This window comes from Cyanistes caeruleus, chromosome 8 (assembly GCF_971803275.1).
Source record: "Cyanistes caeruleus chromosome 8, bCyaCae1.hap1.1, whole genome shotgun sequence".
Lineage (NCBI taxonomy): Eukaryota > Metazoa > Chordata > Aves > Passeriformes > Paridae > Cyanistes > Cyanistes caeruleus.
Window position 1 is genome coordinate 23,361,035 of NC_141708.1, and position 15,816 is coordinate 23,376,850.

The following is a 15,816-nucleotide window of genomic DNA, read 5'->3' on the forward strand; positions in this document are numbered from 1 at the left end:
ATAACTTGACAGGAAAAACAGTAGTTAATAATTTTTCAATCATCAAAGAGTTAGTACTCAATTCATTTTGTCTGCCTGGCAAAGGAACAGTTTTGAAAAGCGTGAAAAAGTATTTTCTGGTAGAAATATAAACAAATGATAAAATATCAAATCATCTTTTAGTATCAATTTGATGACTAAGCTAAATTAAACCTGATTTCTTAAGAACAGATGGTGGAATAAATAAAGCACAAAGCTGTAAATAAAAGAGGAAAGTCTACAAGACAAAAAAGGATGTAATATTTTCATTGTGACTACTCAAAAGGTGTGACAGTCCTAGGAAGAGAAGAAAAAAAGAAAAATAAGAAAGAGTTAACAGACCAGAGCTGAAATGACAAACCATTTCCCGTAAGAATCCCAGCAGACCTTCAGCAGGTCCTACACCACAAGCAGCCAGTCAGCCAGCTCCATCTGAAGTGAGCTTCTCCTATATTTCAGTAAAATGTCCAATGACACAGAAATATGGCACCAGACTGCAAGCACTAAGCCCCCTTGTTACATTCAATTCTACACAAATCTTTCTGAAGTCAAGTCTCAGAGTGTGAAGGCTGACTCACCTTTTTTATTACGTCATTGAGGAAAATGATCTCTGTCAGCTTCATTGTCAAATCATCCTCATTGGTGCCAGACTTCAAATCGCTCACAACAGAGGGTCTGATGCACAGTGGAGGCACCAGGAGTCGTGTGAGGATCAAATCTGAAGGTTTACCTGCTTGTGGGTTCATCAGAAGTAGAGGGATGTCTTCCACTGGGATTCTTTTAAAGAGGTTCAATACTACCAAAGGATTCAAGTTTTCCTACAAAATCCATTGGGAAAATGGGGAGAAGAAGCCATCATGTCAAGCTGCAATGCTTCCCTCCTCCCCTTTACTGAAGTTCAGAAATACCCTTTTTCAGCAGCAAATAGAGAACTGTTCATGCAAACAAAACTATGTTTTGGTTTATTTATTCTGAACCAATGCTTTTGGCATTTCAAATGTTAACCTGCTATACATTCTTTTCCTCAATTTTTCCCCTATATATGTGTGTTTATTTCTTATCATGTTTTTCTCTTGCCTCAAGAGTTAATGGAGAGTATTTCATTATTAATAGACAAAGCAACTCAATTAACATCCTACAACAAACTTACAAAGTGCATTTTTTTGAAATGTAAAATGAAACAAAGTTTTCATTTTATTAGTAAAAAATCAGTACTCTAGGAAGTATCAATACTCTAGGAAGTATTACAGTACTTCCTAGGTATTTTTCAAAACTTAATTTCTCTCGTCTTAGTACAGCTACTGCTGTATTCACTGTTTTTTCTGTCCAAGTAGTACCTGGAGATCTTTCCAGCTTGCAAAGAACAGACAGAAAACTCCATACAATGAAAAACTAATGAAACAAAAAAGTTAGCAAATTAAGCTTCCTCTCTCCTTCTCAACATTAAGAACTTCTGAAGAAAAAAAAAAATTGTGTATTGGAATAAATACCAGAGTTACAGTGAATCTATGTATACATTCAAATTTTATATGAACCTGTGTTTCTTCTTCCTTGTCTAGTTTACTGAAGCATAACACACCAAGAACATCCCTTTCTTTACAAGCAGGTAATGGTGTATCAGAACATGGTAATATACTAATTTTCTCAAAGTTATTGCATTGGATACAAACATTCTTCATGTATCTTCCGGCATACAAAATTCTTGGATCACCACAAGACTTTAGCTGATACATTGCAAACGTTTAAGGAGTTTTATTTCATGCACAAAAACTAGCAAAAAATTTAGGTTATAACAAAATTCACCTGAGCTCTTCCCAGTAAGGGTTCTACTTCTTTGTTATATTCAATGGCAGTTTCGAAGGACTGGAGAAAAGTAGATACTATTGGATCTACGACTTTCTTATTTGTCTTGTACTTTTCATGTATTATTTTCAACAAGCCACACTTCTTCACAGTTCCTGCAAGGGATTAAATATTGATTATCTTGGGATTTTATTTCAAAACAACAAAAACACTGAACAAAACAAAACACCACCAAACCCTAAGCAAGTTACAGTTTCAAAACAAGCTAAACCTTTAGTGAACACAAGAATAAAATAAAACTTTATCAGCTTTATTAACCAGTTTCCTAAACTCAGAGAAGAACAAAAGGACAATCAAGTTGTACTTTTTTATATTTTTATATGGATGGCTTGGTGTATCTACATGATGGTGCAGCTCCTGAGGCTGAAGGAAGGTGGTTTAGCCCACACGTTAATTCAGCTTTCCCTCATTCACAGCAGATATTTCTAAAGTAGAAGTTCCTACACTAAAAATAGGACTAAGGAGTGCCATTTGTGAATCATACCAGTATCTTCTGAAGTAATTTTGGAAGTTAATTATCAGAAAAATCTGATAAATATTTTCACGTCATGCAGGTAACATTATTCATGAAACTTCCATAGACTAGTCCAAATGCTCAATTTTTTTTACTGAAGTATTCTGACCCATCATGTAACTTTTCTAAATGCCTCCTATGTGTAGATAGGGCACTTATGATAAAGCAGCTCTCCTTTTGTTGAGTGGGTGACCATTTCAACAAAGAACCCACAATTTCCATGAGTTACAAGTGTTAAGTTATGGATTAATCATCTACTATAAATTTGCAATACTCCAAGTCCTTAAACAGCAGTAACTCATTATCTCTGTAGATGAAAAAACACCAAGACATATTTTGAAAACCAGATACAAACTCTTACAAAAATACTGAAAAAAAATGCCCTGAAGAAAGAATAATCTTAAGAAAGGTAATCTAATACGTTGAAAAATTATGCTCACTCAAAATTACAAATGCTATCAGTGCTTTTATGTGAACGTATTGATCACTGCCAATAGGTCACAATATTTTTAAAAACAGATTAAAAGGGGTTTTTTTTTGTCATTATTCAAGTATCAAATATTGGTTACTACCATGAAACAAGCAACTAGGAAAATGTCTATATCCACACAATTGAGATGTGAACAGGTGTGTGTCTGGCCCTAAAAATGCAATTACCTGTTTCTTTAACAAAGGTCAGAGAGAATACCCATTAGCAGTACAATGAATGAGCATATTCAAGATTTGGATACTATCACAGCCATTAAGGTAAAAACCATCAGAGCAGATAACTTCACAAACTGCTCATGTCAATACTCACCATTAAAGGCCCCACAGTAAGGACAAGTGGTTTTTTTCCGGCACTTCTCAGACACTTTCTTTTTTAGCCCTCTCTTTTGAAGATATGTCAGGCCAGGTCGTTTTAGGTAATCTAAAAATTGCTTTTTTTCTTCCACTGACAGCATGATGTGGCAACAGGTTTTACAGATCATCTTAAATGTAAACATGTATAAACACAGTTGTTTGAGGGACACATTCAAAGATGCAACCTCTTGAACTATAGCTTAAGTTCTTCAAAACAGTGAATTTTTTTTGAATGACATACATCATGATTGATTGAAAGACCAATTCACATATTAGAATACACACTAAAAAGCACATGAGAAAAAGAAAAATACAGTCAGTGAAGCAAATCTTTAGCTAAGCTCCACAGGGTTGTAAAAATTCAAATAGAGCAAACAGAGCTTTGACTTACTGGGGTGTTCTACAAGGGAAATTATCCTTTATATATTTAATTCAATTTAATTCAAACTGCATAAAAATTATAGATTAAATTTACTGGTCTGAAATTACATATGACATCACTAAAATTGGTCTTCAAATACATGTATTTTACAAAAGAAAATGTACATAAAGATAATTAGCCAAAATAAGGTTGCATTATTTTCTCAATTACTTTCAAGCATCACCTTTCCTTTTTTAGACTAGAAACTGACAACAAGTCACGATCATGTTTACCTGCAAGATGCCTATCACAGCTTTGAAGTACCCAACATGAAAACAAGGTAGTTCTAAGTCAATGTATCCATAATGCCCTAAACAATCAGCCAGACTTTTCCCACAGGTTTCACAGGGACGGTCTTTTTCACTGGTTCCCTTTGGGAGAAGGAAAACACACACATAGAGAAAAAAAGTCAGCTGTAATTGACAGGATAGATACAAAATACAACAGTTTATAAGCTAGTTAAGAATGCTAGTAGCAGAGCCACTCCTTCTCCCCAGCATCAGAAGCATGTCAGTGGCATTACAGTCACTCTGACCCTTAAGGAAAATGGTTTTTACACACAGCCCCTGCTCACACCAGCGACCTGGACTTACACAGCTCTTGCAACTGATCTACAGCCCATTAACCTACACTGTGGCATTTTGGTGACACATGTCTCTGCATGTCCCAGCAGTTTAGCAGAAAAATAACTTCCTGCCTCAAGAGAATGCATTCCTGCCCTCCAAAAGCATGAAAAAAGTAGCTGGCACTGTAGCTAATAGTTTATGAAATTCAAGTAAAGACTCATTTGAACTTACTTTGGACAAACAGTACGTTTCAGTGACCCCAACCTTTTTTTAACCACTCCAGCAACTCCCCAGAAAAGGTTTGGAAAACAAAAGAAAGGTTCTCACCATGCGATGGTCCAGCACTCCATACTGCAGTGGAGAGTGATGATTGTCCTGACTATACAGATTTTTGCTGACCACTTGAATGTGAGCTTGCTGACGCATCTCTTCTGGAGATTTCATGCCAAAACAGATGTGGCTTCTAGGACAGGAAATTTCAGATGTATGTACGGGCATATATACAAGTATACATATATACATATATATGCAAAACCACTTATAATGACAAGTATACATGCAAGCATCACAGAACTACACAACCAATTAGGCTGAGAAAGACCTCGAACATCACAGAACCCAACCCATGACCAAACACCACCTTAGCACTGAATGCCACATCCAGCTTTTCTTTAAACAAGGGACAGTGACTCTACCACCTCCCTGGGCAGACCATTCAATGCCTAACCACCCTTTCTGTGAAGAAATTCTCCCTGATACCCAGCCTAAATTAAGTTGCACTTCCCTAGTGCAACTTAAGGCTATGCCTTCTCACCTTATCACTGGCTTCCTGGGAGAAGAAACCAATTCCCAGCTGGCTACACTCTCCTTTCGGGTGGTTTTAGAGAGTGAGGTCTCCCCTGAGCCTATTTTCTCCAAGCTGAACATCCCAGCTTCCCCAGACGGTCCCCCTCCCCCCCGGGCTTGTGTCCTAGACCCTTCACCAGCTTCATTGCCCCTTCTCAGGACCCCAAAGTACTCGAAAACAATGCAAAAGTGGCTAGAATGAGTCAGAACATTGTTGAAACAGGTTCTTGCAGATAACTATAAATCATAAAGCTGCTTTACGGTGAGCTGGTGGCTTTTATCTGAGGGATTTATCGACCTTCCTGGGTATCCCCACAGCTGGACACAGGCATAGCTATTCGTGTGGGACAAGCCCTGTCCCAGCTCTCCTAAAAGCAGAGCAGCCGTGCCATGAGCTGCCCACCGCGGCCCTCCACGCCAACACTCTCCCAGCTCCGGCGGTTCTGCCCCGCCGCAATTCTGCTGCTCCCCGCCTCAGCCCGCGGGCACCGCAAGCCCCCACTCACATTTTCTTGGCCACATCCGTCTCCCTGAACTGCTCCTTCACCATGGCGGCGGCGGGGCCCGCGCGGCTGCACGCGGAGCCTGGGCCGGGCCGGTGAGCGCGGCCTCCTCCCGCAGCGCCCCTGCCGGCACCGCGGCTGCGGGGGTACCTGCACGGAGGAGCCTCCCCCGCTCTCCGGCAGCCTATTCCCGTGCGCCGTCAGCGCGCAGCAAAGGATTCGCTTCTCACGTGCAGGTGGAACTTCCTGAGCACCGCCCGCCCATCACCCCTTGGCCTATTACCCGGCCTCACGGAGCCGAGCCTGGCCCCGCTCTGTGACACCCCTCCCTGTCTATGCACATGAACGCGGGCCCCTCTCAGTCGTCTCTTCTCGAGGCTGAAGAGGCGCAACTCGCTCAGCCCTAAGCAACTCCTCAGCCAGGGCAGCGCCGCCACGTCCAGTCCGTGGCTCTGCGCGTCCCCACAGCAGCCCTGGGTGACCCGCGGCGGGACCCTCAGGGCGCACGGCGGCGGCGGCACACGGCAGGGCTGACTCGGGCTGGTGTCGCCGCACGGCGGTCACGGAGCTGGCCCTTCCCCCGGCAGGACACGGTGCCACCACCGCCCCGGCTCCCCTCGGGCTCACAACGCCACGCCCGCCGCTCCTTGCCGCCAGGTCCGGCTCTGGAGCGGACAGCCCCACGCACAACCCCGCCCTTTCCCCATCCCAGGGAGGCCCCCGCGCCGCTTTATGATTGGCCGCGGGGTAACACCGCTCCTTTTCTCTTCCGGTCGCAGGAGCTGCTGCTGCCGCCATGGTGAGTGCCGGGCCCGGGCCCCGCCATCCGCCCCGCGCCGCCGCCATCCGGGCCCCGCCGCGCCCCCGCACCACCGTGCCCCGCCGGCCCGGCCCGGCCGCACCCGCTCGCGGGACTATGGCGGACACCGAGCCCGGGCTCCTGCGGGCGGGCGTCCGTGCCCGCTGATAGCAGCGAGCTGCGGGGTGAGGGCCGCGCCGTGCGTTCGGCTGCACCGTGTCCCCGCTCGGTCAGAGCAGCGCCGGGCTCTGATCACTGTCACACCGGGGTGCAGCTCTGGGGCTGCTAGGGGGCTGCTGTGGGTCACCCCAACCTTTATCGCGGCTGCTTCTGGCTGAAAGCCCTGTGGAAGTAGCGGCGTGCAGGATTTTAGGAAAAACTTCCACATTGCATTAGGAAGAGCATGGCCAGCAGCTCGAGGGGGCTGAACGTTTTCAGCTCCAGAAAAGATGATAGAAAGACGACCTTACTAGTGTCTGTCAGTATTTGAAGGGAGGTATCAGAGGATGGTGGCAGGCAATAGCACTCGAGGCGAGAGCAGAGGCTGATGCACAGGAAATGCTACCTGTACATAAGAAATAGCTTCTTTAATGTTTCAGTGCATGGTCACTCGTTCTCTTCTATATCCTCACTTCCCTTTCACCCTCCCCTTTACCCCCAACCCGCTGCCGTGTCCTTATTCTGAGGTCAGGTACTAACACACCGAGTACCATGGTAAGTGTGTAATTTACTGGGAAGATTTAGAAAGCCTTTGTGGACCCACTGAGCTGTTTTTCCTTTCAACCAGGAGCATCCAGGAATCTTGGGTGCTCCCTTGTCCTTAGAGGGTGGGAGGCTGTAGAGGTGGTAACATTTAGTGCTTAGAAGGAAACTTCTGTTGCATTGTATTTGGACTTGAGATCCATGTCTTTTATTAAAAAAGCTGCTTCAGCTTTTCATGATAGTGAAGGTGTATATGTTGGAAACTGGGAATGAGTTTGTCAGTTTCTCACTGTATTACCTAAAGGTGTTTTCTGTAGTCCAGGACCAGCCCATTTAGGTTATGAACTCACTGTCAGTATCTGAGGCTCCTGGCTGTTGCTGTAGCTACTGTGCAATATTTATCCATGTATCAAGTTTTGGTTTCATTTGTAGCTATTGTTTAGTTTTATTTAATGTTTTCTCTTGCAGAATGACACAGTGACCATCAGAACCAGGAAGTTCATGACCAACAGACTTCTGCAGCGTAAGCAGATGGTAAAAGACAGCAGAAAATTGCCTTTATTTGTTTGGTGGTTCTGAGCTGGGAGAAGGTTTAGCCACTATAAATATGGTACCATTAAAATCTCCAAGGTTTTTAAATTAAGAATTGTAAGAATGTATGGGTTTAAGTGTTTTGGTGTATGCTCAAGGTAAATCTGCATGGTGAAGTTGTACCAGTTTGAGACTGGATTTTTGGGAAAATTTCTGCACCAAAAGCATTATTGAGCATTGCAGTAGGCTGCCCTAGGAAGTGGTTAAGTCATTCTTCCTGGAAGTATTCAAAATATATGGTTTAGTGCTATTGAAATACTAGACAGGATTTGATTTACTATTTGATTTAATAATTTTAAAGGTATTTTTCAGTCTAAATGACTCATTGAAGCAAGAAACTTTTGAATGGTTTTGTATGAAATGAATAGTAATCTCTGCTGCTGAAGTGGGTTAGTTTAAGCGTTGAGCTCATGGTGGGACTGTAGCACCTGGTGGGGCTTTGTACTGGATATTGACCTTTTATCAACTTGTTAAAATTCTTCTTTAGGTGATTGATGTTCTTCATCCTGGGAAGGCCACAGTCCCCAAAACAGAAATCAGGGAAAAGCTGGCAAAAATGTACAAGACAACCCCTGATGTAATTTTCGTCTTTGGCTTCAGAACTCACTTTGGTGGTGGCAAGACAACTGGTTTTGGCATGATCTATGATTCCCTGGACTATGCAAAGAAAAATGAACCAAAGCACAGGCTTGCCAGGGTATGTTGTTTTCTGGTATCTTGAAAGCAGGATAGGTTGGAAGTGTTCAGTTACTCAGGATTTGCATCTGTAAAAACTCAAGTTTTGTGAAAGTACAGTTGTATGAGAGCTCCTAAAATAGCATATGTTAACTTCTGCATTTGCAAAATAGGCTAAGTGTGTTTTTATTCTATATTACAAGGGAATTGGGAAGGCAAAACTGATAATACCAGAGGTGTTTAACAGTAACTTTTAACAAAACACTGATAGATGTCTAGAATAAGCATAAGAAATGGGGCTAATCCATGTGCTACTTCAATGTTTATGTTCTGTGTTGAATCATTCATTAGTTAATGATCTTGCTTTTTAGTTAATATTTCAAATCGAAACTGTATTTGAACGTTTCAGAAAGCACAGAACTTAAATTCAAGAATTGTTAGCAGAAGAAACAATGTTAAAAGCAACTTTCAACTGTTTTTAATAGCACGGCTTGTATGAAAAGAAAAAGACTTCCAGGAAGCAGCGAAAAGAGCGTAAGAACAGAATGAAGAAAGTCAGGGGCACAGCCAAGGCAAATGTTGGTGCTGGCAAGAAGGTAGGATGAGAATATCTTTTAAGCTAGAATGAGCATATGCCTTTGAAATGTTGATTAGGAATTCTTCATCAGAATAACGTTGTTTTTCTTCCATTTTTTTTCCTGTTCTACTGGATAACAGAAGGTAAACTGTGTGTTGTATATCTTGTCATCAGCTCAGTAGCTTAGTTTTGCTCCTCTCTGCTGCCAGCCTAGCTGATATGACATGAAACAATGCTTCCTAAATTACTGTTTCCTATGTGTCACTTGAACTAAAGTTAAATTCCGTAAATCTAACAGTATTGCTCTAATCACATAACGCAGTCTCGCAGTACACACAGTAGATAATCTTAACGCTTGTCACTCAGGCTGCCTAAACCCCTAATGCTTACTCCACCAAATTACTGTTGGTACACTGTTACTTGCCCAGGTAAGTTTGTTAAGGGTGTGTGGTGTAGGCAGTGAGGACAGGGTGTAAGTAGAAATAAGGTAGAATGCCTTGGGGTTTGAGGGACTGATGCCCAAGGTAGTGGAGTCCTTCTGTGGTGAGGCTAGTCTAATGCAGCCCTCCTGGGCTGTAGCTAGGACTTGATATAAGCAGGTTAGAGGTAGGCAGATTTCCTCTATCATGAAACAGAACCAAAGCTGAGGAATAGGTTGGGTAGGAAGCCAGACACTTTTTTTCACAGTATTCAGTCTTGTGATAAATATTGAATAAGCTGTGCAGGCAAGTGTTTTGGTGGTTTGTTTTTTTTTTTCAGGTGTTTTAGCAAGGGGAGAGAGAGTAATGGGTTTTGATGCTTATTTCTGTAGCTGTGAAAATACCTTGATATCTTGAACTTTAGTAATCTTCACTTTTGCTTTTTTTCCTACTTTCTTGGAACTCTCCATCAGAAATGAAGTATCTGCAGGTACTGGAAATGAGCATGGATTTGGTGCCTGAATTATTCATCACTGAAATGGGTCTTTTGTTTTAATTGAAGCACTGTACTGCCTTGAATGCATGTTTGATTTAAACTTAGATCTGTCATGTGAGGGTTCACTTAATTACATAATGAATTTCAGTTGTGTGACTTGGAAGTAAAATTTGGCTAGTAGCAAACCAGACTTTTTGAAACAAGTGAATCAACTTTACAATAATGGTCAGTGAGAAGAAATCCAAGAAACCCGATGTTGTTGACTTACGGCATTGGTTCAGTCACTGCAGGATCTGATTCAAAGTAGTACAGTGCAATTGCATGTGTAACTTGACCACTGTGTGAAAGTAGTGGTGTATATGAAAGCTAAGTCACATCAAACTTGGTGCATTTGAGATGGTGCCTGGAAATGGCACAGTTGTCAGCATTAAACTGTATTTAATTATTGCCCTGCAGTATTCCAAGACACAAATTATAGTGGAATTGGAAATCTCAGTGAAACTCAATATTGCAGTTGGTATGGAAGTGAAGTTCCTGTTATCCCTGGGTGGAAAGGAACCAGTGTTACTGACAGTTACTAGAGCAGGGAACTGCTCTACTAGAAAACATTAGAAAACAATCTAGCACACTTCCTTTGTGCTTTAATGTGGTTTTAATAATGAAGTCCTACAATGATTTATGGCACAAAATTAGCATTTGGTATAGTAGAGACAACTAATGTACACTCTTCAGTCAGTGGCAGAGTCATTTTGTGTTGCACCAATCCCTGTAGTTTGGAGGAACTTCTTCCTTTTAAGACTTTTTGAAGGTAGCTGTTGTTGAGTGTTAATGAAAAGTGATCAAATGACTCACTTGAATTATTAATGATGTCCAGTTCATAGAAGCTCTCGTAGAGCATATCAACAGTTCAGAAATGGAAGGCAAGGATCATGCCCTGTGGTAATTATGTATGAGACATGACTTCTGTATCAAGTGCTTGTCAAACTGATGTGCAATATTAATCATAGGTGAACTGTGGTTTTGATAAGAGATATTTTGATGTCTTTTAAAATGATCTTACAGTTGATAAGTATGCATGGGTTAGATGTGACTTGTGTACCAGATCTGTTAAACTTTGTCTTGTCACTTAAGATAAATTTTTTTGTGCACTACCTGAACAACTTGAGAAGAATTCTATGCTGTATTATAGAAAAACCTTTGTGAAATTCACTAAGCTTTGTCTTCAGAAATCCATGTTCAAAGATCATGATGTGGTATGGTTCATCATCCTTATCACACAGTTTTGTGGAGGAATTTTTAGTAGGAGCTCTGGAATACGTTTTTGAGTCCACCTACAGAATCTGTGAGAATTATTTTGTCTTGTAAATGAGTCAATACTTGATTCTGAGGAATGTTCAGGCAAGTGTATGTTGTTCTGAAAGTTACATGTGATGTAGTTATGAAAAACTCAGACATAACTATGCTGATGTCTTATTTTCTTTGATGCTTCCTTTCACTTCTCACTCCATTAGAATTCCCATTCTTTTCCCTGCAGTTTCAAGAGAAGTATTCTAAAATATTTTGTGTTATTTAATATATTCTTTGGCTCTAGAGCTTGCTTAGCATGCTAAAATTTGAAACAAGTATATGTGGATGTGCCTCACCTGGTCTTTGCATGCAAAACAGTGATACTGAAATGCAGAAAAAGCCCCACCCTCCTTTTTAATGTCACAGCTGTAGCTGTGAGAGCCTTTGACAGGTGAGGCTGTCAAAACAGAAGTGTGGATGGATAAGCACATTGTAGCCTGTAGGTATAATTGAACAGGCCTTGCATTCTGAGCATTAGTTAAGCTCTAAATAGCTGTTGAGTTTAAGGCAGTAAGTGAAATCTAAGTTTTCAATCTCTTCAGTAGTCAAAACTTTGAGGGTTTCTTATTACATTTCAGTGTGGTTAATTGAGAAAAACAAGTTGTAGTGTCAGTAAAAACCCTCAAAGTTCAATTTTCTACAGTAGTAGAATTTAGATAAAATTCTTACTAATTGATGCTTTCTCTTTTTCAGTAAATGAACATTGTTTGGGTGGAAAACGGATAACAGGTATGTCTTCAGAATGCTTTGTAAGGGCTGGCATTCAGGAGTGCTGTCATTATGATAACAAATCTGAGGTTGATTTATGCAGAGTCTCAAGTGCAGACAATAGAACCCAGTGCAAGAGTTGAGGCTAAGAATATTTACAAATCACTTTTGCACTTACTACTGAGTTGGTAGCTTATGTGACTTCGACTTGCATGAAATACCTGATTAGTATTAAGACTGAAATAATACATCAGGTACTTAACATTTACTGTTATTGAAGTTGCTGATTGTTTAGTCTTACTGTAAACCAAGCTTATATTTTTCATTTATAGGTATGCTAAAGAGAGGATAGACATTTGAGTTTTATTGTCCAAAATAGATTAAAGTAGCATGAGACCTATTTTTTGAACAGACATATGTTGTTTTTTTTACAGGTACTTATTTCAAGTAAAATACAAACAAACAAACAGGATACTCTTACAGACAAGTCAGACTACATTTTTATATCTTTCCTGCAGAAACCTAAGTGCTGTAGTCTATAACTGCTCCAGAAAAAACTGGTTTTATTACAAATGATCTGAGTGACTCAGTTGGAAGGAACTTAACCAGTCTGTCTGGGAGCTGATAATAGTGAGTGTGATGTCTTAAACAGAAAGCTGTCAAAGCAGTTGTAGCTTGTTGATCTCTTCTACAGAATTGCTATAATTTAAGCTCATTTATTGCCATGGCAATGCTGGGAAATTTTGAACTTTATGCTCTTACAAGAAGAGCAGTTTGGTTCACCTGACTTGTTTGGGAAACAGTTTTTCAGGCTTTATAAAAGTACAAGTGTAAGAATTGTTTCAATTGTGTGTTAGTGATCTATTTTTTCCTTTACAGGCAGCATCATTCTATGGAGAAGTGTAGAATGAATTACTCTGGAAAGCAGAAGCTGCTCATCTGACATCGAATAACAACATCTGTCATTTGATTTAACATCAAATAAACTCTGTCAATAAAATACTGGTTTGACTTTTAATTTTGATTCAGAAGCTAACATTTTGTAAAGTTTCAGAAATTCAGTATAGGTGTACTGTTTGCACTGGATTAAAATCTTTTCATAATTAAACAAATCTTGTTTTGAGTATCAGTTTGAAGTGAACCACTCCTTCCTACACATGGTAGTAGGAGCCAGTTCAAAGCAGGCAGTGTTGGAGCTAAACATGCTTTTGGTCAAACTGTGGTTTGCAGAGTCCTTTTGTTTGGCTGCCTGTTTTATATAGACCTGTAGAACACAGTGGAAAGGAGAACAAAACATGCAGACGGAGACACTTAGAGCTGCCTGCTTCCACAGTTACGATTTTTACTAATGAAGGCATTAGGAATGATTTGTCTTTGGTTCCTGAGTTGTCAGGACAGGCTCTGGGGTCTGTCACTGGCCTGCAATCTATGTGGCACATCTCTAATTTTTCATCTGGTAGTGTTAAAGGAGCCATTTAAGAGAAGTGTGGGCAGTCTGTTGCAGGTGTTTTGAGGAGTATGGAAAGCAGAAATTCTTTGCTTTAAACAGGAATAAAACAGACTGGTCAGCTCTAACAACTGTGTTAAATAAGGCTCTGATTTTTTTACCTAAATGCACTATTTTTGAGTTGCACTACCTTTGTACTGGGCGGCACATTGTAACAGGTAAAGCACCTCTAGTGTTTGAGGGAGAAAACCAGCCCTACTGCAGCTAAGAGTTGTTAAAGGGTTCAAAAGGGACATTTTACAAGATCTGCTAAGTATAGATGAAGCACTTAATGCCTCTTGTAGTACCTTCAGTTTGAGTCTTGAACTGTCTGTTCAGCAGCGTCACACTGTTAGCTGTGCAGCTCATAGCTGTGGTAAACCCCATATGGAATGTTCAGCACAAAAGGAGAGAGGAGTGATGCTATTTAGTGTAATTGAACAATCACTAGGGGGTGGTGTGAACACAGCAATGCAAATACAAGGGAAGACATGTGGCAATTTTTCATAGAATAGGCTGAAAGGAGGCCAAATTGTCCCCTGCCAAAGAGGTCAATTTCTTTGAAAACATGCATTTAAAATAGTTGTGTGAAGAAGCTGAGACTTGAAGTAATATGCTTGTTTCACTCTTGGTTTGAATTCAATGGAAACCATCTGTTTCAGTGAAGACCATAGAGTTAGTGTTTTCCAAATGCTTACTGCTTGGAGGCTGTAGAGTGCTGGCACAAATTCTAGTTGCTCTTTTCAGAAGCCTTACCTTAGTTCTATTCAATCAAGAAAGGACCTAAAACAGGTGCTTGCATAAAGGTATGTGGTATAAAGTGCCTTGTGTAGGATTAATGTTTTGAGTTTCCACAGTAAACAGCATTGTTCCAGGGGGGTCTGCCTCTAGAAGAAATTATTTGGAGTACTGAAGGTTAGCTTCTTCACCTTTGTAATGTCTTACATTTTATTTGATACAAATTTGTGTATGTGGGTAGTACAGTAACTGCAAAGCAGATGGATTGAAACAGTCACAGCTTGGTGCTGTATTTTGGTATTTAATGCCCCATTTTGATTGAAGATTGACAGCAAAAACGTAGTAAATCCAATGAACAGCTGACTCTTGTTGCATGGTTGGGTTATAACCTCATATCTATAAGCTGTCCTCTGGTCTTGCAATGTGAGGCAATAAGCCCTAAAATTAGGGAAGGGGTCAAAATGATACAGAATTAACTGATCAAATCACATCAGACTGCTGGAGTTTTTCTCCCCTATTCTGCAGCATTCTGTGTTGACAAGGCTGTCCTTTTCTCCTATCATTCTACCTGGAAAATGTCAACCAACCAAAGAGCTGTCACAGGAATCTTAGTGCTTCAGCAGCTGGGAGTTGTACACAGCTTCATGTAAGGTTTGCTCTGCCAATGTTTTGCCTCTGCACTCCCGTCTCAGCAAGGTGTAGCAGGTGTTCTGTAATTCATTTTAAAGCATGCGTTGTGCTGCAAACACTAGGTTAATCCCCTTTCCTGTGGGAGGTAAAACAATTAAGTGGAGCAAGAATCTTCACTTTTTTCCCTTCTGTGTGCTGAAGGAACCTTTTTATTTCCTGCTGATCTTGGCACATCCCATAGAGGTAGTGCCAAACTAGAGGTAGTTTTGTCACTGTTACCTATTTGGCCTGGCCCTCATATTTCAGTGTCTTAAAAATTTTATCTATTTAACAAGTCTGGAATCCAGATTAGAAGATGAAGGAATTTTGGAGAACAACTTCTAAATTAATCTGGTGGTGAGCAATCTCAAATTTATGTATGTGGAAAGTCTTGTATTAATCACCATTTATAATGGCTAGGGCCTATTGGAGTTGCCCACACAGAAAATGTCAGTGTTTTCCTGTAGGAAGGACTCAAAGTTGTATAGCAGCCCAGGAAGAGGAGTGATGCAGAGTCTGGTGGGAGGAGCACAGGTTACTGTCCTGGCTGAACAGAAAAAGAGAGCTTTGATAAAGATGAAGGACAGCAAAATTTGGCACCACCTGAGTGCAATGAGGTGGTTTTGTCTAGGGCCCAGCTTGTAACAAGTTTGAGAACAAATATTGGGGGGAAGAAATGAAGCTAATACCAGCAGTGGCTTGAAATAAATGAGGCATAGTATGCTTTGAGAGGACTGCAGTAGCAACAGTCAGCAGAATGGGCAATGTGAGTTCTTTCTATTGAGAGAAGATGTGTCATTTAAGGACTGAAGTATGTAGGTCACTATAAAATCTGCTTGCAGCAGGCAAAATAAATCAACTTGTTCATATTATTCTGGTCAGTTCCTATAAAAAAAAAGAGTTTCAATGTTGTTGTTTCTTACACATAATGTTGTCCAGTAGCAGCTGTTGATGATACTAGATTCATACAATGAGTTTGAAACTCCTTTTGTGAATGCTTCCTGCTCCTGTGCTTCTATTTGAGCAAAATGAGAT

At 40.8% G+C, this 15,816-nt stretch overlaps 2 protein-coding genes across 7 annotated transcripts in view; one reads left to right on the top strand and one right to left on the bottom strand.

Moving 5' to 3' along the window:
- The window catches only part of POLR3A (RNA polymerase III subunit A), a 38,119-nt gene extending 31,808 nt beyond the window's left edge, over positions 1–6,311 (bottom strand). For 2 of the 4 annotated variants that reach the window (XM_086899902.1, XM_086899901.1), the window contains exons 1-6: positions 5,578–6,311; positions 4,553–4,688; positions 3,893–4,030; positions 3,195–3,366; positions 1,822–1,976; positions 597–836 (exon numbers count right to left, since the gene is read on the bottom strand). In XM_086899902.1, coding sequence (XP_086756028.1) covers positions 597–836; positions 1,822–1,976; positions 3,195–3,366; positions 3,893–4,030; positions 4,553–4,688; positions 5,578–5,621 — 885 coding nt within the window. In that variant the 5' untranslated portion in view covers positions 5,622–6,311. The remainder of the gene's footprint in view (positions 1–596; positions 837–1,821; positions 1,977–3,194; positions 3,367–3,892; positions 4,031–4,552; positions 4,689–5,577) is intronic. The other 2 variants (XM_086899899.1, XM_086899898.1) reach the window with 1 other exon arrangement.
- RPS24 (ribosomal protein S24) lies at positions 6,283–12,888 on the top strand. 3 transcript variants are annotated; one of them, XM_086899903.1, is made up of 7 exons: positions 6,283–6,373; positions 7,544–7,609; positions 8,154–8,363; positions 8,827–8,937; positions 9,811–9,827; positions 11,874–11,909; positions 12,768–12,888. In XM_086899903.1, exons 1-5 carry the CDS (start codon positions 6,371–6,373, stop codon positions 9,814–9,816), a joined length of 396 nt encoding a protein of 131 aa, XP_086756029.1. In that variant the 5' UTR covers positions 6,283–6,370; the 3' UTR covers positions 9,817–9,827; positions 11,874–11,909; positions 12,768–12,888. The 3 variants fall into 3 exon arrangements, with proteins under 3 accessions (XP_086756029.1, XP_086756030.1, XP_086756031.1); XM_086899904.1 differs by lacking the exon at positions 9,811–9,827; XM_086899905.1 differs by lacking the exons at positions 9,811–9,827; positions 12,768–12,888 and adding an exon at positions 12,407–12,518.
- The last annotated feature ends 2,928 nt before the right edge of the window (positions 12,889–15,816 follow it).

Excerpts from the sequence above, each read along its gene's own strand:
- RPS24 (XM_086899903.1), top strand. Across the intron at positions 7,610-8,153 it reads TTCTGCAGCGTAAGCAGATG|GTGATTGATGTTCTTCATCC; the intron begins GTAAAAGACAGC and ends ATTCTTCTTTAG. Across the intron at positions 8,364-8,826 it reads CAAAGCACAGGCTTGCCAGG|CACGGCTTGTATGAAAAGAA; the intron begins GTATGTTGTTTT and ends TGTTTTTAATAG.